This window comes from Ziziphus jujuba, chromosome 12, assembly GCF_031755915.1.
Source record: "Ziziphus jujuba cultivar Dongzao chromosome 12, ASM3175591v1".
NCBI lineage: Eukaryota > Viridiplantae > Streptophyta > Magnoliopsida > Rosales > Rhamnaceae > Ziziphus > Ziziphus jujuba.
In genome coordinates this window covers 16823038-16842664 of record NC_083390.1, presented here as the reverse complement: position 1 = coordinate 16842664, position 19627 = coordinate 16823038, and the positions used below count along the sequence as shown (strand labels likewise).

The 19627-nt window shown below is 31.2% G+C and overlaps 2 protein-coding genes across 4 annotated transcripts; both read right to left on the bottom strand.

Annotated features, from left to right (window-relative positions):
* Positions 1-44: 44 nt before the first annotated feature.
* On the bottom strand, positions 45-4599 carry LOC107429113 (putative U-box domain-containing protein 42). 2 transcript variants are annotated; one of them, XM_025078065.3, is made up of 5 exons: positions 4280-4599; positions 4033-4119; positions 2684-3859; positions 2100-2409; positions 45-1867 (listed from the first exon to the last, which is right to left on the bottom strand). In XM_025078065.3, exons 2-5 carry the CDS (start codon positions 4036-4038, stop codon positions 273-275), a joined length of 3087 nt encoding a protein of 1028 aa, XP_024933833.3. In that variant the 5' UTR covers positions 4039-4119; positions 4280-4599; the 3' UTR covers positions 45-272. The 2 variants fall into 2 exon arrangements, with proteins under 2 accessions (XP_024933833.3, XP_015895246.3); XM_016039760.4 differs by lacking the exon at positions 4033-4119.
* A 2791-nt stretch (positions 4600-7390) lies between these two features.
* On the bottom strand, positions 7391-13508 carry LOC107429120 (RNA polymerase II C-terminal domain phosphatase-like 4). Of its 2 annotated transcripts, XM_048463030.2 has the most exons (10): positions 13348-13495; positions 13039-13258; positions 12431-12573; positions 12158-12243; positions 11362-11480; positions 10211-10391; positions 9591-9880; positions 8275-8460; positions 8152-8190; positions 7391-8029 (listed from the first exon to the last, which is right to left on the bottom strand). In XM_048463030.2, the coding sequence occupies exons 3-10, from the start codon at positions 12571-12573 to the stop codon at positions 7718-7720; spliced, it is 1356 nt and encodes a 451-aa protein (XP_048318987.2). In that variant the 5' UTR covers positions 13039-13258; positions 13348-13495; the 3' UTR covers positions 7391-7717. The 2 variants fall into 2 exon arrangements, with proteins under 2 accessions (XP_048318987.2, XP_048318986.2); XM_048463029.2 differs by lacking the exon at positions 13039-13258 and having other exon boundaries at positions 13348-13508.
* Between the last annotated feature and the right edge of the window lie 6119 nt (positions 13509-19627).

Sequence of the window (19627 nt, the reverse complement as noted above, 5' to 3'; positions counted from 1 at the left end):
TTTTTTGTAATTGGAAACTCCAAGCATAAACACTCACTGCCAAATTCAAAACAAACAATCAAATCATCAGAATTTACCTTTCATCGTTTACACCACGGCATGCTCTGGTGACAGCAATGTTTGATTTACAGACTGAAGAAAAAGCAATTCTTCCATCACACTCTCATACTCCTGAACTTCGCATTTCCTTAATACAGCATTACAGTACTAAAGACCATTACACATGAACTTTTTTTCTTTTTTTTTTTCTTTTTTTTTTTTTTTTGTTTTTTTCACATGGTATACCCGGAAGTGTTGTAACTTGGCATCTTATTCAAATGTGTTAGAATTTTCTCAGCCGTTTGCCTTGTATTACCATCTCCATGATGAAAAGCGCTGACCAATAGAGCAGGTAACAACCTATCCTGAGATATATCTGAAGCAGACTGACCCCCACCTTTCTTCAAGAACTTCTCTATCACCCAAAACGATTTCTGCCATAGACCATCTTGTCTATGCTCTTTAACAACATTCAGAACATGTCGTATGGCATTAACACTGTTCAACATATTCACACTCTTGTCTACATCCACTTTGTCATCTAGCAAAGTGCATAGAGCTGATAATGCAGCTTCAACTACTTCTGCATTCTCATGGTCTAGACAAGCCAATAATCTGTCTACTGCTTTTGCATTGACTAAGCAGAATGTGTTTTCTGAAGAGCAATCACCTCTATGAACTGGGCAAACTGTTATTTTTGTTTTTCTTGATGATTTAAAAGATAGAAACTTTGGCAGATTAACTAGATTCATGAACTTGGCTTTCTTTACTTGTGGTGGTTTTGACAGATTTATTGATTCTGATGAGAGATTCTCCAACCCAATTGCTGATAACCTCTGAACTTCATCACTTGATGATTTCATTAGAAGTTCAGAGAATACCATCGTGAAATTATGGGTTCTTGCTAGAAACAGTATTTGAGGATCGTATAGAGTCGTCGTGAATCTGACTAAAATGCCTACTAGGCCTTCTAGATAACTGGTTGCATACCTGCTTGATCTTGTTCCACTTCTTTGAATTTGGCTGATAGTTTGAAGGATTGTTGGGACTGCAATTTTGAAGAGCAGAGCTAAGTTTAGTGTCAGGTTTTGGTGTGGGAGTTCTGCAAGGAACTTGGCTGAAACTGCCTGCTTCTCGGTGATTCTGGTTACGTCATTTGGGATCTGTATAAGGTTCTCTGGTTGCCCTCTCGTTTTGCAAAGTCTATCTGCTAGTGTATGACCCATATTGGGTGTAAGCATAATTAATAGCTTGATTGTAGCAACAGCAAGTTCTTCATGCGGATTGTTGATGAGTTCGATGAGGGTGAAGCTTGTTTCAATCTCTTTAACCAATGAGATTATTGTGGCCATTGATTTGGGATACTTTGTCAGGCACGAAAGAATTCTGATAAGGTTAACGTTTAGTTCATCTGGGGTTGAGTTCCTGAGCATGTAGATGATGTTGTACACTACATAGTCTGAAGCCATTGTGTGTCCATGGGAATTAACTCGGAGATTCTCATGCTCAAGCCCGGACTCAAATATATTAGCAAGTATTGCAGCTGCTTCAATTTTCGAGTCCATTAGTTCATCGTAGATTCTCCTAGTGAACATTTCTTCAGCCATGATTTGTACAATACCAGCTTCTATAAGTATTTTTCCATTAGGCTGGTATGATGACATTTGTGATAAAGCTTTAAATGCTGCCATTCTAGTGAGAGGATTTCCACTATGTACCATTCCGATGAGAGAAGGAGAGACCTTCTCAGCCACATAGGTTCTGCTGTCATGTTCAAGAACGGTTTCTCCGAGGTAGCTTGCCATTTCTGTCTTTATCTCTTCATTTCCTGTTTTATTTGAATTTGATAAAAGTTCTGGTTAGAAAGCATATCTACTTTTAAGAACCATGTCTGAAATGCCAGAAAAAGTCCAAAAATTACAAGTTTCCTATACTTTCTATGTACATATTGCTAAGTTGTGTTTGTCATTTTATTATGCAGTTTCTTCAACCCAATTACTTGGAGGGACTAAAAAAACTGTATGCAAATGATAAATTGCAACTAATGTTCAGAACATTACCTACAACAAGGTTATACAAAAGGGGTTCTAAAAATCCATTTTCTGCCATGAGTTTGACATTTGTTGGTGATCGCTCTAAGTTCTTCAAGGTTTCATTAGCCTTCTCCGAAGCAAAGACATCAGTTGATGGTTTGTATTTGATGGTAATCAGCATTAGAATCACTCCAGGAACCAAACCTATTTTGTCACACAAGTACTGGGATTTCGAAAGCTCAAGCAACAAGAGCAATGATGAGTGCCTTAAAGGCTGGTGACTACAAGACAGCAATTTTATTATCAGCGAAAAATCCAATTCCTCAGCAATCATTTCCTGCACAAAAAACCACCAATATAAAATAAATCTAAAGAATTTTTTTTTTGAAGTTTTCAAACCATGCTTCTGGATGAATGATTACTCTAATATGCAAATATGCTTTGACACTAAACAAATGTCATAAGACTAGAAAATAAAATATTATGTTACTATTTCTTTTTTGAAATTATGGATATCCGAAAATGCATTTAAGCATGTTATAGACTTATCTGTCTTATTGTTTTCCATTAAAAAAAAAAAAAAAAAAGGGGAAATGTCAAAGGGCTAAAACCTTGCTGTCATCATCATCCTCTGCCAACTTTTGTAAAAGTTCCAGTGCTGCAAATCTAACATTTGTGTCTTCATACTCCAGAGTCCTAATTATCAGAGGCAACATCCCCACAGCCTGAACCTGTAGCTTATTCTGTGGCTTCCCTTGGCAGATGGTTTGCACATCTTTTATTGCTTCAAGTACCATTTGCTCTGAACTAGCTAATGACAAAGCTGTCCGAGCAACCTTAATCCTTGCTACTTCATTCCTTTCCTTCCATTGCTCAATTGTGCACTTGAGGGCAATGTTGCTGTTGAAAACTCTGCTAACCAACTTCTGGGAAGTGACCGGGCAGAAAACTTCCTCTGTATTTCCATGCTTCTCAAACAAATCAATGATTGCTTTCTTCTCATAGGTTATTCCACTTTCGATGGTGACTGGCTCATCCATGATTTTCTTTGTCAATGGACAGAAGAAAGTTTCATACATAGGCTCCATGAATTGAGCTACCTGTTGGGAGGCCTTTATGGAGCTGCTCATGCTTCCTTGTTTTACCCTGCTGCTCCTGGTACTGCTACTTGCACTTTTAACAATGTAAGGGGCATCTAACAGATAAGGGTTATCCATGGAAAACTCTACATTAATGGAGTAGAGGTCCCTTTCGGTTTCGGTTTCGGTTTCTGTTCGTGTTAGTTCTTTCTTTGCTTGCTCATCCAAAGACAACATCTGCATATCTATATCTTTTCTCGGAGATGTTTGACTAGCAAAGCAAACATTCTGCATCTCTTTCGAAAGAGAATTGACTGCAAGTTCTGCATATTCTTGGTCCTTAAATGTTGATGATGGTATTAAGCTCAGACTTTCTCCCATGTGTTTTATCACTTCCTCTAGCTGCACTATAATGCTTCCGAGTTCTGAATTTGAAATGGGTTGGGTGCCTTTTTGGCATCTCTCTAAAATTTCCTTAGCCAAGTCAATGCTTTTCGATAGAGATTGCAAAATCTCAATTGTATTTGGTGGGGAATTTTCAGTTGTCTTTAATTCCATTACAACTATAGAAGCTCGATAGAGATAGCACCCAAATTCAATAAAAGTCTCCTGTTCTATCTCTATGCATACTACTGAAACTGTGATCCCGGAGATGGATGCCAACAAGGAGTCTGCAACACTGTTAGCCAGAGTTGGTTCTTGCTTGTGCTGGAATAAGGTAAGAAGGGTTAGATCAACTAGTATTATACTAGCATATAATCACTAAAAAAACCTATCTTTCATATGAATTTCAGTACTTTTTGTGTGATCTAGTATGTATAGTGATTATGATCACTGTTCTATTATGTCAAATGGGAGCAAATTTCAGCAAAATGGTTTACTTTCATCGCTTAGCAGATGGAAAGAAGTTTGAATAATACTCCACTTATTGTTCCTGGGAAAGAGAATGCTTACAGAAACCTTGTTGCCTATGAATATGACGATGAACTTATATGAGCTTTAGCTCTATAAACCAATAATCAAAATATACAACTTTCTTTCATCATACCTAGAATTTAATGTAATCACTATTAGTTCTTAGTCTCAAAAGAAATGTTAAAACCAAAAATATAAATAAAAAACCCATACCGTCATCCAGTCGATGCTGTTGCACAATAACCTTCCTGGTATGAATCTCCAAGTTTTGCAAAAATATAGGAACTAACTTGTTTACAGCTTCAGTAAGACATTGAAATTTGCAGCATCAACTGCTTAATACCACTTGAAGTGATATTCTCTGATAGGATGCTATAACTTTTGTTGCAAAGTTTTTGAATTATCTTTCTCAAGCTTCTACTTCTCAGACAAACTTGGATTTTCCATAAAGAATTTGCAGGTCAATGTTGAAGACCTGGTCAGCTAATAAAACTTTGTTTGGTTTAAATGTTTATCTCTATCGCTTAACAACCTCAAGAAAAGTAATCCCCTTGAATTGTTCATTTGGTAATATTTAATCCTTTTTTTCAACCCAATTTCATTGCTTTCAAATTGTTTTAGTGTGCATTAAGCCGGTCCATCAATTGCCTTGACTTTGGTTATTGGTTTGTGCAATTCAAATCTAAGGCTTGACCTTAGTCCAACGGGATCAATCATTTTAGCAGAATTCCATTAAGACAACTTTGAGACATCTTTTCTATTCACCCAAAAAAAAAAAAAAAAAACCCAAAAAAAAACCCAAAAAAAACCCAAAAAAAAAAAAAAAATCCTTTGAGACATCTTTTTTTTTTTTTGGCTAATATTGTATTATTAGCATTATAATCCTTATTCATCACCATTGGTAATATCCAGGGACAGGATTGTATAGGAAATGTGAAACAATAATATATTTTTTTAATTAATTAGTTGTCATATCAGTGTGATCAGTCTAACCATCGATAAAACACAGTATTTTTCCATCAAATTGTTTTTCTTTACTCAAATTTGATTTATGTTAACAATATCTCAATGGTTAACCATCTTTTCATGTTGCTTTCTTGCCTCTAAAGTCTAAACTTAAAAACTTGACTAAAAGATCCTTTTTTTAAAATCTTTTTTTCCCCTAGTAGGACCTATATATTTAAATGCCAATTCAATTGCTATTTTAGATTTTTAGTTTTAAAAGTCAAAAAGAATTTAAATAGAGCTAAACATTTATTGTAATGTCAACAATAGAAAAACCTTTCTATTTTAATTTTTAATATACAAATCAAACAATTTTAGAAAACCTAAAAGCCTATTCACAGTACAAATGCAATGCAAATTTGTGGCAGGTAAGCAAGGACAAAATGTTGTTATCAAGAGGAATATGACTTTTTAAGAAAAACTTGGAAGAGTGGGGGAAAAATTTCTAATACTTCCGGAGTATGGGACACTCAGAACTCTTACCATTCACCGACTGACATGTGTATTATTATTATTATTATTATTTTGCAAGTATGACACCCTGTTGCTGCTTGTTAATCCTTTTCAACTCTTCTTGAAGGCAACCAATTACAAGAGCAGTCAGTGATTGAAATTTTCCAAAAACCATCAATTAAAATCGAGAACGGAAAGATTAATGATGAAGCAATTGAAAAATTTTCCAAAACCGTCAATTAAAATCTTTTAGCAGAATTCCCATTGTCTTAAGACAAACTTTGATACATCTTTTGGGTAATATTGTATTTTTAGCATTGTAATCCTTGTTGTGATAACCACCAACAGGATTGTAAAGGAAATTGTGAAACAATAATATATTTTTTTAATTAATATGTGTCATATCAGTGTGATCATCTTATCATCAATAAAAACAATATTTTTCTGTCAAATTGTTCTTCTTTACTCAAATTTGATTTTTATTAACAACATCTCAATGGTTAACCATCTTTTCATATTGCTTTCAAGCCTTTAAACTTAAAAACTTGACTTAAAAATCCCATTTCCCTTTTTTTTTTTTTTTTTTCTCTTTTTTCCTTTTTTCTTTTTTCTCATATAGGACCTGTATATCCAAATGACAACTCAATTGCAATTATTTTAAACTTTTAATTTTAAAAGTAAAAAATAAAATAAAATAAAATTAAATAGAGCTAAATATTTATTATAATATCAACATATAATGATCATTAATAATAAAAAAATAGCTAAATCTTTGTATTTTAATCTTTAATAGAGAAAATCAAGCAATTTTAAAAAGACCTAAAAGCCTATCCACGATACAAATGCAATGCAACAAAATCTTGATATCAAGAGGAAATGACTTTTTCAGAAGACTTGGAAGAGTAGACTATTCGCATTGACGTTACTCTCATTCTATATTCTAGCAAAAAATCGTGTACGTGGGTCCCATATGTGGGACCCAAATGATGTATTTTTTTATTATTTTTATTTTTATTATTATTTTTATTTTTTGTTTAGGGGTCAAAAAGTTTCAGGATTCCTTTATTGTTAGAAGGGTGTAGATCATTATTGATTTTACTTGGTATACGGATTTGAAATGAGAGTTTATAATTTTGACAAGTTTTAAATGGTACTGACTTTACTTGGTACACGGATTTGAAATGAGAGTTTATAATTATGACAAGTTTTAAATAGTACATGTCAAAATCATTGCAGTCATGTATAAATATAATGCTGCAGATAAGAACCAAGAAATGTATGCACTAATTCGGTTTTATTATATGGTAAAATACTAGCAAAATTTTAAAAATGGAACTCAAATAACTCTTTAATTTGAAAAATGACTTAAAGTATGTGTTTTAAATTTTTTAAAAATATTTTAATGCCATAAACAAACTCACACTGAAACCCCTGAGCACAGAACAAAGATAATAACTGGAAATACCCAAACCTTGAACAAGTTTGAATGGAGAAATGTGATTCATAATTTGTAATCATCTAATCCTAAACAGCCCAAAGGTTGTTCAGTCTGATTTTACCAAAAAAATCTACTTTTGCTCAATTGTAATCAACCAAATAATTCACTGTTAAACTTAACCAAACCTACCCTTGTGCAATTTTTTCCCATACTTAAAATGGTCATTCACAACAAAAATAAAACTACAGTAAATATCCAATACAGGAGATGAAAAAATGTAAAAGATTAACAAACCTATAAAAGTTTGAGACATTTAATCTTCTATTTTTCCAATATAATTATGATTAAATTAAAATAATAAAAATCTAAAGCTTAAAAAGTTATACTTTCACAAAATACTCAAATAAAATTAACTTTGCACAGATAACTAAGGAACATAAAACGAAATTACTTCATTTCAATACTACTAATATACTCATCATTATATTTATTGTATATTGATATGTGGGAACCAAATGCAAATCATTCCTACAGCAATGAATGAGGATCCAAATCCCAAAACAGCTAAAGGATCCAAAATTTAAAATGCATTGGACAAATTTAAGCTATATGATTTGGAGATATGGTGGATCCAAATGCTTCAAAGTATGCGTAGGTAAGTTCATAGAGGAATTGGTCTATACTGAAAGCAAGAAGTCAAAAGTGCTAGAAACTATGCACAACTAGAGAGGGTTATCAGCAGTGATAATGAATGATCATTGGTTTTTCACTATGTTAACACAGAAGTTCTCTTCTGGTTGCTTTTGCCACAAATAATAAGCGGCTTCAATCCACCTGGGATGGACCAAAAATTTCATCTCTTTCACTGCCCAACGAGACTTATCCGTTCCAGCATCTGTTGCAACCACATGTGTCACTGATGGATCAAGTTCTGTTAAACAAGTAGCACCCAAATGCTCTGCCATCTTCCAGAGCTGGTGATTCTCAGCCTGGAATTTAGTAGGAAAAATGCGGCTGAAAACAATTTTACAATCCTTCAAGACTTCCTTCCGAATAGATTTCAACACCTGAACCACAATGGGAAAATTGTATCTTAACAACCATACCAATCCAAATTATAAGTTTTACCCATCGCAATAGCAGATCTCCCATTCTAAAGTTAAATTGGATAAAATATAAACCACTTTACCTGCCTCACATCCTTGCCTGTACAACCGTCACTGGTTTCCTACAGAAAGGTTCCCCAACTATAAATTCGGATATGACAAATATAACTGCATTTATTGATAGAGTACTGAAAGATGGGACATACATCGAAGAACATGTTATGGGTTTGCTTAAGAACTTTGAGAACAGTTGCAAGAGCTCCATCAAGCTCACTTTCATCACTCTTCATTTCAGAAAGAGACTTACAATGGAAGCCAAATTGCTGACAACTTGATCTGAAGAAATGATATCTTTCCATCAGTATTAAGTTTCCCTTATGCTGTGTCCATGCCTGCAATATAGATAGCAATATCAATAGCATCAAAGAAAAATTGCAGGCACAAAGACTATGGAAATGATTCCCAGTCTCTAAGACATGATTCAAATGTAAGAATTATAAATTTTTTTGAAAACAATGACCTAAGGACCTGAACTACCTAATAAAGCAAAAAAGTTAATACTAACAAAAAATAGTGAATAGCAACTTATCAGAAGTTGGGACCACAGAGGGGAACACTAAACAACAGCTACAAACAAAATACTAGAATCACATATTATGGTTCTATTGACAAGAGAAAGAGGAGGAGGCCAAGTCATAAAAAACTTCAGCCAAGTAAAACGCACATTTTCCAGACTTCCTCTATCGTAAATGAAATATGACAATAAAGGCCACAAAATATTGAACTTCAAATCAAATTCTAAACTCAGGGACCATTAAAGCCGAGTTTATAGGATGATCAAAATTGAAATCAAAATTTTCCAATAACAATTATTTCAATTCTTCAAAATTTCAAGAATACATAAAAGTTGGGTTCCCAAAGCCCTTTACAACCAGCGCCAACACTCTGACTTTTCACATGCTTGCTCATTTTAACTTAAGAAATAAGTTAACTTTACAGCTTCATTCTTTAAGTACATCAAATCATAAACAAGAAATAAATTAGTTGAGCAAAGACAGTTTAGGAGAAGAAGCTCCCTCCAATTACAATTAAGAAAGAAGCATTCTATAATGGATAAGGGAACTTGCTTTTTCAATAACATCAAAACATCATACCTCATATGATGCAATCCTATGCACAATTAATTTTAAGAAAAAAGATGTAATTAAGATTTTCTAGTACAACACAGTTCATCAAGAAATAACACTCCAAGGAATAACTTTTCAAATTAAATTTAACATCAAGAAGAATATACAATAATAACAAATGATTAAAGCATTCAAATATTTTCTATTATAAAAAAGAAACCCAAAACAAAAAAAAAAAAAAAAAAAAAAAAGAGAGGAAAACCTATCTCCACCCAGCAATATTTTTTTCTTTTTCCTACTGAAATTATTTTGACTAGCTGATAGTTTTCTTGAAATGGTTTTCAAAATATTGAAGATTGTCAAAAATTGAAAATATTAGAGAAAAAAATACTTACATTTTCAGTATCATCAAGGATCAGAACCGCACTTTCCTGACCCAACACAACATCAAGACCTTTCTGATGTTTTTGGGTGCCATCGTCCCGTGATATCACTCTGTCACCAAAGTACTCTCTTCTAGGGTCAAGAAGATTAGCCATTGCCAATGCATAAGCCCGATCACCCATTGTATAAATGTGCAGTTCATACATTTCGCTTGCTTCTTTTAAGAATGTCCGAACAAAAGGCCTCAACTTGGTCATCATATGCATAGCCTCCAGCATGAAGAGGCTGCCATTTGAGATATCTAACAGCTCATTGTAATTCAGAGCATAACATAACAAGATCAGTGAACCCATAAAATGGTCCAGAATTTCAAATACATTTTAATTATTCAAACCAAGCAAAAACTAAAGCAATTGTCTAAAAGTAAGTGCACATACAAACACTAAGCTGCAAAAATAAAAAGAAAGTTAAAAGAAACTTAATAGCAAATCAAACCAATGATTACCTCTATTTGGTTTGTAAATCACAAAGCAGAAAAAACCAAACATTTATGGCATTGGGTATATTCTTATAACAGGGAAACAAAATTAATTGAGAAAGAAGAACCACATCAAGGGAAAATACAATATACCTTGCAATGAATCTGTTTGGCTTTTCAAGTATTCTTCATCTGATGTCAAATGTACAAGGAGAGTGGAGTTTAACAATGTATGATCAAGATCAAGAACCAAGTGAAGTTTTTTATGGCGTAACAAATTCTTCATATCTTTACCACGCAACCTAACAATCTCATCGTTATTAAGCCTTAATCCCTGCCCAAAAAAAAAAAAATATTGTTTTTCTTGCCATATCAATTCCACTTTATTAATAATATATAATAAGCTGCAAATAGCAAGGATAGAATGGGAAACCAATGCTCTAAATAGCTCAGCTGGTTCACATTTCTCCCATGTATGCTAATCCATATTTTTATCAGAAAAACAGTATTTGGTCAATGATAGGACATAACAAAGCAAAATAATGATGCCTTCTACATCCTAAGTTACTGAAATCATTTTTACAAGAACAATTTATCAAAAGAATCCCAGAAGTGTTACCTATGTACACAAGACATAAATGAAAAAGAGAAAAAACTTTTATATACATATAAAAAGAAAAATAGCACAAGTACATAAAATCTACATGGTAAAAGAAGCATACAAAGCATTTTTATATCATTAAAAAGCACTCTCAAAAAACAATTATTTCACTACCATCTTGGGCAGGCATTTTTAACAAACATGCAAGCAACCTGAAAAATAGATTCCAATATGGTCACATTGGCCAACTTGCCTAGGCTTTCAAGGAATTTTCATATTAAATCTGGTAAAGCTTGAATAATCTTGTTAAGTGAATCAAGTAACAGGTTTCAAAACTTTTTTTATTCATTAATACTGAACCTAACAAAGTAAATTTCAGTCGTATGATTTTCTTTTACCTTTTTTCCTGCATTAGCCACTAAAAGCCCCATTCATCTTTCCCTTAACTTAGGTAATCATAGCTCACTTAACCCATAACTTTTTTCTTTTTCACATATCCAAATGTAAGAAATTCATTTGTAGCCGAATGGTATAGCAAATAAGGTAATATACATGCATACATATATATATATATATTTACAACAAGTAAAGATAGGGTGTCACATACATATAAACCCATAAATCAACATACATACTATTTTTAAAATAATCACGGGCAACAAGACCATTACTCCACCAACTAGTTGTCTCAAGGAAGGAATACCTTGTGAATGTACCCAAATGTCACACCAGACTCCTGCTCCAACCTCTGACCACAACGTATACACATATCTCCAAAAGAACCAGGATGTGTACATGGATTCTGACTTGTGGGTTCTTCTTCTGCACAGAAGAACAGTGATCAATGCACAATCATGTAGTAACATCCAATTTCTTCTCACCCTAAAAAGAACAGTTTGTAAATAACATGAACAGTAGAAAGACTCTATATTAAAGTTAGCATATATTTGCATCTTCATCTCAGTGCAACAGAAAACATTCAGAGTGTATTGGTTAACTATATGAGGAGAAAATGAATGAAAATAATAAAATTTCAATCATCAATAGAATCTAGAATGATTTCAAACCTTCTCTTTTTGAAGGAAAAACTAGTTCAGGATGTCTTTAAATCTAAGTTAACAAAACATCGTTAAAGCTTACATCCAAGTCCAAATACAGACAATACATGATCACTCCATGAATGCCACTAACTTCTCAGCTTATACCAACAAAGCAACTTCTCGAGCATGTTATGCACGCACATATACAGACTTTAAGGATGAAAGGAAGAAGAAATGAACCAAGAAAAAAAAAAAAAAAAAAAAAAAAAAAAAGAATGTGAACATGCAAACATAATGAGAATTTGTCTAATAAGGTACCAGTCTGTCGGTCTCATGACGCATTGTTAAAGTAAGGCCTTGGCATTCAAGACCCCTCACCCAGAAAGCATTTAGGCAGTCAAGAAGGAGACGAGATGCAAGCAACAATCAACGGACCAACAACCAAATGATAAAATTTACCTAATACTTCTTTAAGAGAAACTTCAGAAATTGATGCATGTGGTTCCTCCATGCTTTCCACATTCTCCACTTTACGCCTCTTTATACTGGAAGGTAATTACAAATTAAAATTAAAAAACCATAATACTTAATCAGCAAAAGTAATAGAATAGGAAAACAAAAGAATGCAGTCTTATTAGCTCCTTAAGAAGTGTAATGCTAACATATATATATATATATATATATAAAACATATATATATATATATATATATATATAACAAACTAAACAGCACCTCTCACTTTCACCATCGCTGTCATCCTCAGCTTCATCACCGGGTGATGAATATGAAGAAGCAGAATCCAATGCTGCATCAAGAAGTGCAGCAAAGTCATCGCTGCTTGATGAATTCACCGGAGAATCAGACACAAGACTCATCTGTAAAAGGGACCTAAACGATGTTAACCCCTGAATTGAAATAAGCAATAACAAAGACACTTTTATTCACTAAAAAATTAGCGCAACAAGAGCATCTTAACACAACCAACTAATCTCATAAGAATAAAATATAAAGGCTCTATCCTTCAATGAAACCAAATATAATAGCCAAAAAATGTGTTGATTCCAAAATGAGGAAAAAAAAATCACAATAAATGGTGAAGCCTGGGCCATACGGGTCAGATCAAATAATGAAAAAGCAAACGAAACCCTAATTGCATTAGTCAGAATACTAATTTATACTGACCTAGCCAAAATTTTACAAAAGTAATCTCCATCTTTATCAAAAACCAAGCTTATAGTTTAAATGCATAGTTTGGAAATGGCAAAATCCATTCTGCTTCTAACAAACATAAGCAATTGAAATCCCACAATCCCTAAATCCTAAACAGGAACAAGCACAACCTTTAAACAAGCATTTGCTTCTTTACCAACCAGTCACCTCGCCATTACCAAAACCTATGTCACACGAAACTCTCGCTGTTCACCACTCGACACAGAAAAATGGTACGGAATATGAGTCGGATATGGTTGGGTAAATCTTCGGACTTGTCTATTCTCAGGTTTTGAAAGTTCACTCTCACACTTTCAAACACAGAAGAAAAGCTAGGGTTTTTATAAAGAGCTGAAGAAGCAGAGAGCAAAGGTTTTCAGACAAATAAAAAAAAAAAAAATCAGATAGAAAATGAAACCGAAATTGAAAGAATTGCTTACATAGTTTCTTTCAAACTAAGCTGGCAGAGAAGAGTCGTCGTTGTTGTCGATGCCGTCGCCGTCGTTTGAGAGTCGGAGATGGAGGAGTGTTGCATGGCTAAAGGGAGGGACGAAGACAAGTAGTAATTTTGACCGCTCAACGCTAAAATTTGAGTGTTTTGTCTGAATATATTTTATCATGGGCTTAAGATGATGGGCTGTTAAACAAACGGGCTTAAGATTTATAATATGGGCTTAACATTAAACTTGGCCCTTTTTTTATAGGGCCTTTTTTTTTAACGTATTTCTCTTCTAGTCCTTTTTTTTATTTCTTTTTTTGGGCTGCAAACAAGAGGTATTACACCCAAAAGCCCAAGGCAAAAGCCTAAAAAAGGAGAAGGCGAAACGCCACACTCCTGGGCAACAAAAGAGGAAAAGGAGCTGGGAAAAGTCCTTTTTTTATTTCTTATGCTTCATTTGAACAGTGATTACATTAAGGAAAATACTTATAGTTACTAAATGAGAAATTCTACATGCAACACAAAATTATCTATATACAGTCCCCAAAAATTTATATTCCTTTAATATCCCTAATCCCTATTAAATATTTTTTTTTATTCTTAGTTTTTAAAAATCAAAACTTTCTATCTGTTATCAATTTTTTATTTTATTTTATTTTATTTTATTTATTTATTTTTTTTATGCAGGGACTTGAGTATTGAGCCAAGCTGCTAGGTGAACTTGGCCTGGTGAATAAGATGTTCAGAGATTGCTCCTTTGGAGCCCCACCCTTGATGCACTTGGAATGGAGGAGGCTTCTAACATGAGCCGAATAGAAACTGTCTTATGGTGACGTGGAATTGAAAACTTGATTGAGGATGGTCTTCTGGACCACTTATGAAGGAAACGAGTTGCAGCAGTGGGTTGTGAGAAGAATAAGAAGAAGAAGAAGAGGTAGTGAGAAAGACAAAGGTTTGGTTGGGTGGGCTTGGCGTTTACCACTGAATGTTTGCAATGAAATGACCAGAAAACTTCATGGCTCATGGTGTTCTTCTGACATTGATATCTCTCTGGGTGGCTTATCGTTTGAGAGAAGAAGAAAAAGATATTAAAATTCAATTGTAAAAAAATGGAGAAATTGAATGAGGACATTTTAGTAATTTACATTTTTATGAAATAAAACTGTATAAAGTGTTTTTTGCATTGCAAAAAGAACCTTTCTTACTATATCCGTAAATAATATGTATATAATACGCAATTTCTGAAAAAATATTTGCTTTCCACATCGATTTAAAGAAAAAAATTTTGAAATACGTATTAACCGAATTACCATATTATACACGTGAAAAGAATACATATTTTTGAAAAAATAAATCATTTTAATTATCTATTCTTTTTCGCAACAACTTAAAAAAATGTGTATAAAATTTTTTTTTAATTTTTAATTTTATTTTTTTAATTATTTATTACTTTTGATTTTTTTAATATTTTAAAATATTATCATGTCATTCGTAGTTAAGTTTTTATCATATATATTAAAATAACTAATTTTAATATATATATAATATTTGTATTTTTTGTTCTATACTTTTTTAATTATAACGTATTATACACGTATGTACTGAATTTATAGATTTTCTATTTACTTATTTTAAATCAAATTTTTCTCCATATTTTTAAATCAAAAAAAGGATTTATATACTTACATATTATTTACGGATTTATTTAACTGTATTCCACACATTATCGAGGTACTCCTCCTTCGATGAAATGCCAAGTTTAATTTATTTGCTGTATTATGTGGTGGATTCCACAAAATATAATAATTAATAATTAAATATGGTTATAAAATATGCGGGCATCCAAACCAACGTTTAAAATATTTGACATTTCTTTGAAATTTTTTAGAAATTTTTATTTTTTTAAAGAGTCAAAATAAAATTTAGATTTCAAATTAAAACGGATAGAATTTGCTAATAACTATTGAAATTTTTGAAATTTCATCAAAAATTTTATGAAAATTTCTGTCAAAATATTTACATTAAATCCTTAACAATTTGATTAAAAAATCCATAATATCCATCGAAATTTTAAAAATTTTCATTGAAATTTTGAAAATATCTATGATTTATTTTTTATAAAAAATTTAAAAATATTATTAATATTTAGCAAATTATTTTACCAAATTAACTTTAGTAATAATTTTTAATTGTTTTATAAAATGAAGCGAATTGAATTCAATAATCTTAATAAGTTATATTTATTAATAAAATATATATATATATATATATATACTTGCTATACATTTTGTATAAGATGAATTCATTAGAATCTCATAATTATAAATTAATAATTGATTATATAAGAATAAAAAATAATAACATGGAAATACAATATTATATATAATTGATATTAATAGCATTTAAATTAATAACATTAAGCAAATAAAAATTAAAAATAATAAAATATATTATACTAAATATTAATGACAATTATATTTAATACAAGATCCTTGTAGTTGATATATAAATAATTACATGAAAAATTATTAAGGAAATATATTTTTTAATAATAATTATTTTTTACATTTTACATCTCAAAATGAAGATCAGAATATATTAATAATTTTCAATTATCTAAGAGTTATATGAGTATTAATATGATATTTGTAATTGTAATTATTGTTTTATCTTAATTAATAAATAATTTATTAAAGATCATTACTATTTCTATAAATTAAATTGGTTAAGAGAAATATAATATCTATTTAATATTTTTACAATTTGTATAATCAATTTTATAATTAATTGTTTAAATAGGCTAATGTTAAAGTTTTAATAAAAAAAATTATTTTTTAAAATAAATTTTCATAATTTTTTGTCAATTTTTATAGGTATTCGATATTTTCTTATATTTCCATAGAAATTTTCATATTTTAAACTTTTGATATTTCATCAATGCCGAAATTTTAAACCTTGATCCAAATTAATTTTAATTGATTATAAAATTTAAATTAATATGTAATATTATGCCATATGGAAGTACCGAGGAGTGCATCCACAATAGTGGAGTTAAATATTGTCCTTATATTAAATAACTATACTTGTTCATAATTATTATATTAAAAAAATTAATTAAATAAAGATTAAATTGTTAAAAAATGGGTTGATACATTTGGCTACTTGGATAAAGTTCCATTTTGGGGGGATTTTACAAATTTTCTTTTTGTACTTGATACCTTTTAATTTTTTTTTTTAAAAAAAATTGCATTTTAATGACAAAAACCATTAAGTTTATCTATTTTTTATTTAATACTAAATCTGATTTTTTTTATATTTTAATTGTTATCTTTAACTCTGTCTTAAAATAAACCAAAGTTCACTATTTTAGGACAAAATAAACTGAAATAAAATAAAATTGACTAAAGGATGGATGAGCTTAATGGTTTGTCATTAAAATGCAACTTTTTTGAAATCTAAAGGACATCAAATAAAAAAAATTATAGAGACTGTTTTTTTTTTTTTTTTTCCTTTTCTTTTCTCCTTCTTTAATTTTTTTTTTAAGTGCAAAGAAGAATTCATTACATCAAGAATCAAAAGATACATCACTTTGCAACGCAGGGGAAAGCCACTCGGCCCCCTCCATCCAAAACTCTAACATAGACAAGGACAAGGGATGTTTTGCTAGCAAATGAGCCATATTACTATTATAATTATAGACTTTTTTGATCAAACATAGAGACTTCAAAATGAACTTTTTTCCATGCTGTGCACTTAACCTTGAAAAAATAAATATTATAAATATATTAAATGATTATGATTAACATATAAGAGAAAAACAAAAAAATATATACATAAGTGATGGGGATTTTGGGATAATATATATATATATATATATATTAAAAACTTCAAAAAAAATATATAAAACAAAAGGTGTGTGCCTGTGGCCAAGTTGAGTTCGATCAGACTTTGAATTAGATCATGGCCGGAATAAAAGCATAGTGAATACAAATTATTGCTTATATAGTATAAATATTGATATTATTTAAATTTAAATGGCATAAATATATAGTAAATTTAAAAATTATTTTTCAATGATAATATGTATAAATAGAACTGTAGACAGGTTTGAATAGCTTGTGATCGTTTCACGGTTTAATTTTAGCCGTTTGAATTTGATTCTTAAAAAAAATGAGCAGAGCTTTAATAAGAAATGAAGCTCGCAAACAATTTTAAATAATAAATTAAACTCGTAAATAATTCAAATTTATCATTTATAATCTAATAAATTTAAGCACATTGAGCATTGATAATGCATACACAATATTTTTTATATTTTAAATTTATAATTTTTTTTTAAAATTAAATTAATTTTATAATAAAATTACTAGACTAACAGGAATTTATTAATTATTAATGTTAATATTTTTATTTAAAAAATAAATATTCAAGTTTTTAAATTTATATGATATAACGAACTTAATTGAGGGTACGGCACGTGACAAGCCTAAAGAAAAAATTATTGTTTTTGGGACAATTAGATAATAATGGATGCAAAACCCATGTTTAAGATGAAATCATGAAAATAATTAAAGGTGTGCTTGTGGTAATAAAAGCGGAAAAGATAGCTACAAATTTGTACATGCTTAAAGGAGAAGCATCTATAGTATTGGCAAATTCTGTAGAAGAATCAACTATGATATGACATCGTAATCTTGGCCAGATGTCACAAGGAAGCTTGAAGATTCTCGCTAAACAAAAGCTTCTTCCAGGGCTTAAAAAGGCTTCATTACCCTTTTGTGAGCATTGTGTTACTAGTAAGCAGCACAGGTTAAAGTTCAGCAGTACTAATGCTGGAAGCAAAGCCATCTTAAAACTGATCCACTCCAATGTTTGGCAAGCATCAGTTCTGTCCCTAGGAGGTGTAAGAAATTTCGTATCTTTTATTGATGATTATTCCAAGAGATGTTGGATGTATCCAATTAAGAGAAAAGTTTATGTATTTTTAGTTTTCAAAATATTTAAAGTGCGAGTGGAATGTGAATCTGAGAAGAAGATCAAGTGTTTAAGGACAAATAATGTAGGAAAATATTTTGGTAAAGAATTTGATAGCTTTTGTGAATAAGAAGGTAACAAGAGGTAGTTTATGGTGGTATACACTTCACAATAAAATGGAATAGCAGAGTAGATGAACAGAACCTCATTGAAACAGACAAGAACAATGTTGAAAATTGCAAGAATGACTTATTGCAAGGACGGCTAAGTCATTTTGGACAGAAGCAGTTAAGATCACTTGTTATGTGATCAATTAGTCACCATCAACCGCAATTAAACTGAAGACATCTATGGAGGTGTGGACTAGTAAGCGAGCTGATTATTCTCACCTACATACATTTGAAAGTCTTGTCTATGTTATGTATAATGGCCAAGAAACATTAAAGTTGGATCCAAAGTCTAGAAAATGTATTTTCTTAGGATATATTGATGGAGTTAAGGGGTATTGTCTATGGGATCCCACTACCCACAAGGTGATAATCAGTAGAAATATGGTATTTATAGAAGAAAAGTTATAAGAAAATGAAAATGATAGCCCTTTAAAAGAGAAACAAAAAATACTACAGTTCAAGTTAAAGAAAAACAAGAACAAGAAGTTCTAGATTCTTTCAAAGTAGCATGAAGCATGAAAAACAAGAGCAAGTTAAGTTTGCGACTCCACAAGTTCAACGGTCAAGTAGGGAGAGAAATGAACCAACTTGGCACTTTTAATACATTATAGAGGAAAATATTGTGTACTATCTACTGAAAGAAGATGAAGAGCCATCAACTTTCCAAGAGGCTACAAAAAGCCTAGAAGCTTTTCTGTGGGTGACAGCAATGCAAGAAGAAATTGAAGCTCTCCATAAAAATAAGACATGGGATCTTATTCCATTATAACAAGGAAGGAAGGTTATTGACAACAAATGGGTCTACAAGATCAAACAAAATAGTAATGACCAAGTGGAGCAGTATCGTTCTAAATTGTGGTAAAAGAATTTGCTCAAAAAGAAAGTATTGATTTTAATGAGATATTCTCTCTTGTAGTTCGACTTACAACAGTTCTCATAGTCCTGACAATGTCTGTTAATTTTGACTTGTATTTGGAGCAATTGGATGTAAAAACTTTATTCTTTAATGGAAAACTTGAAGAAGAGATTTACATGCTCCAACCAGGAGGTTTTGAAGAAAAAGAAATGGAGAACTTGGTTTACAGGTTAAACAAATCTTTATACGGTCTCAAACAGGCTCAAGATATTGGTAGAAGA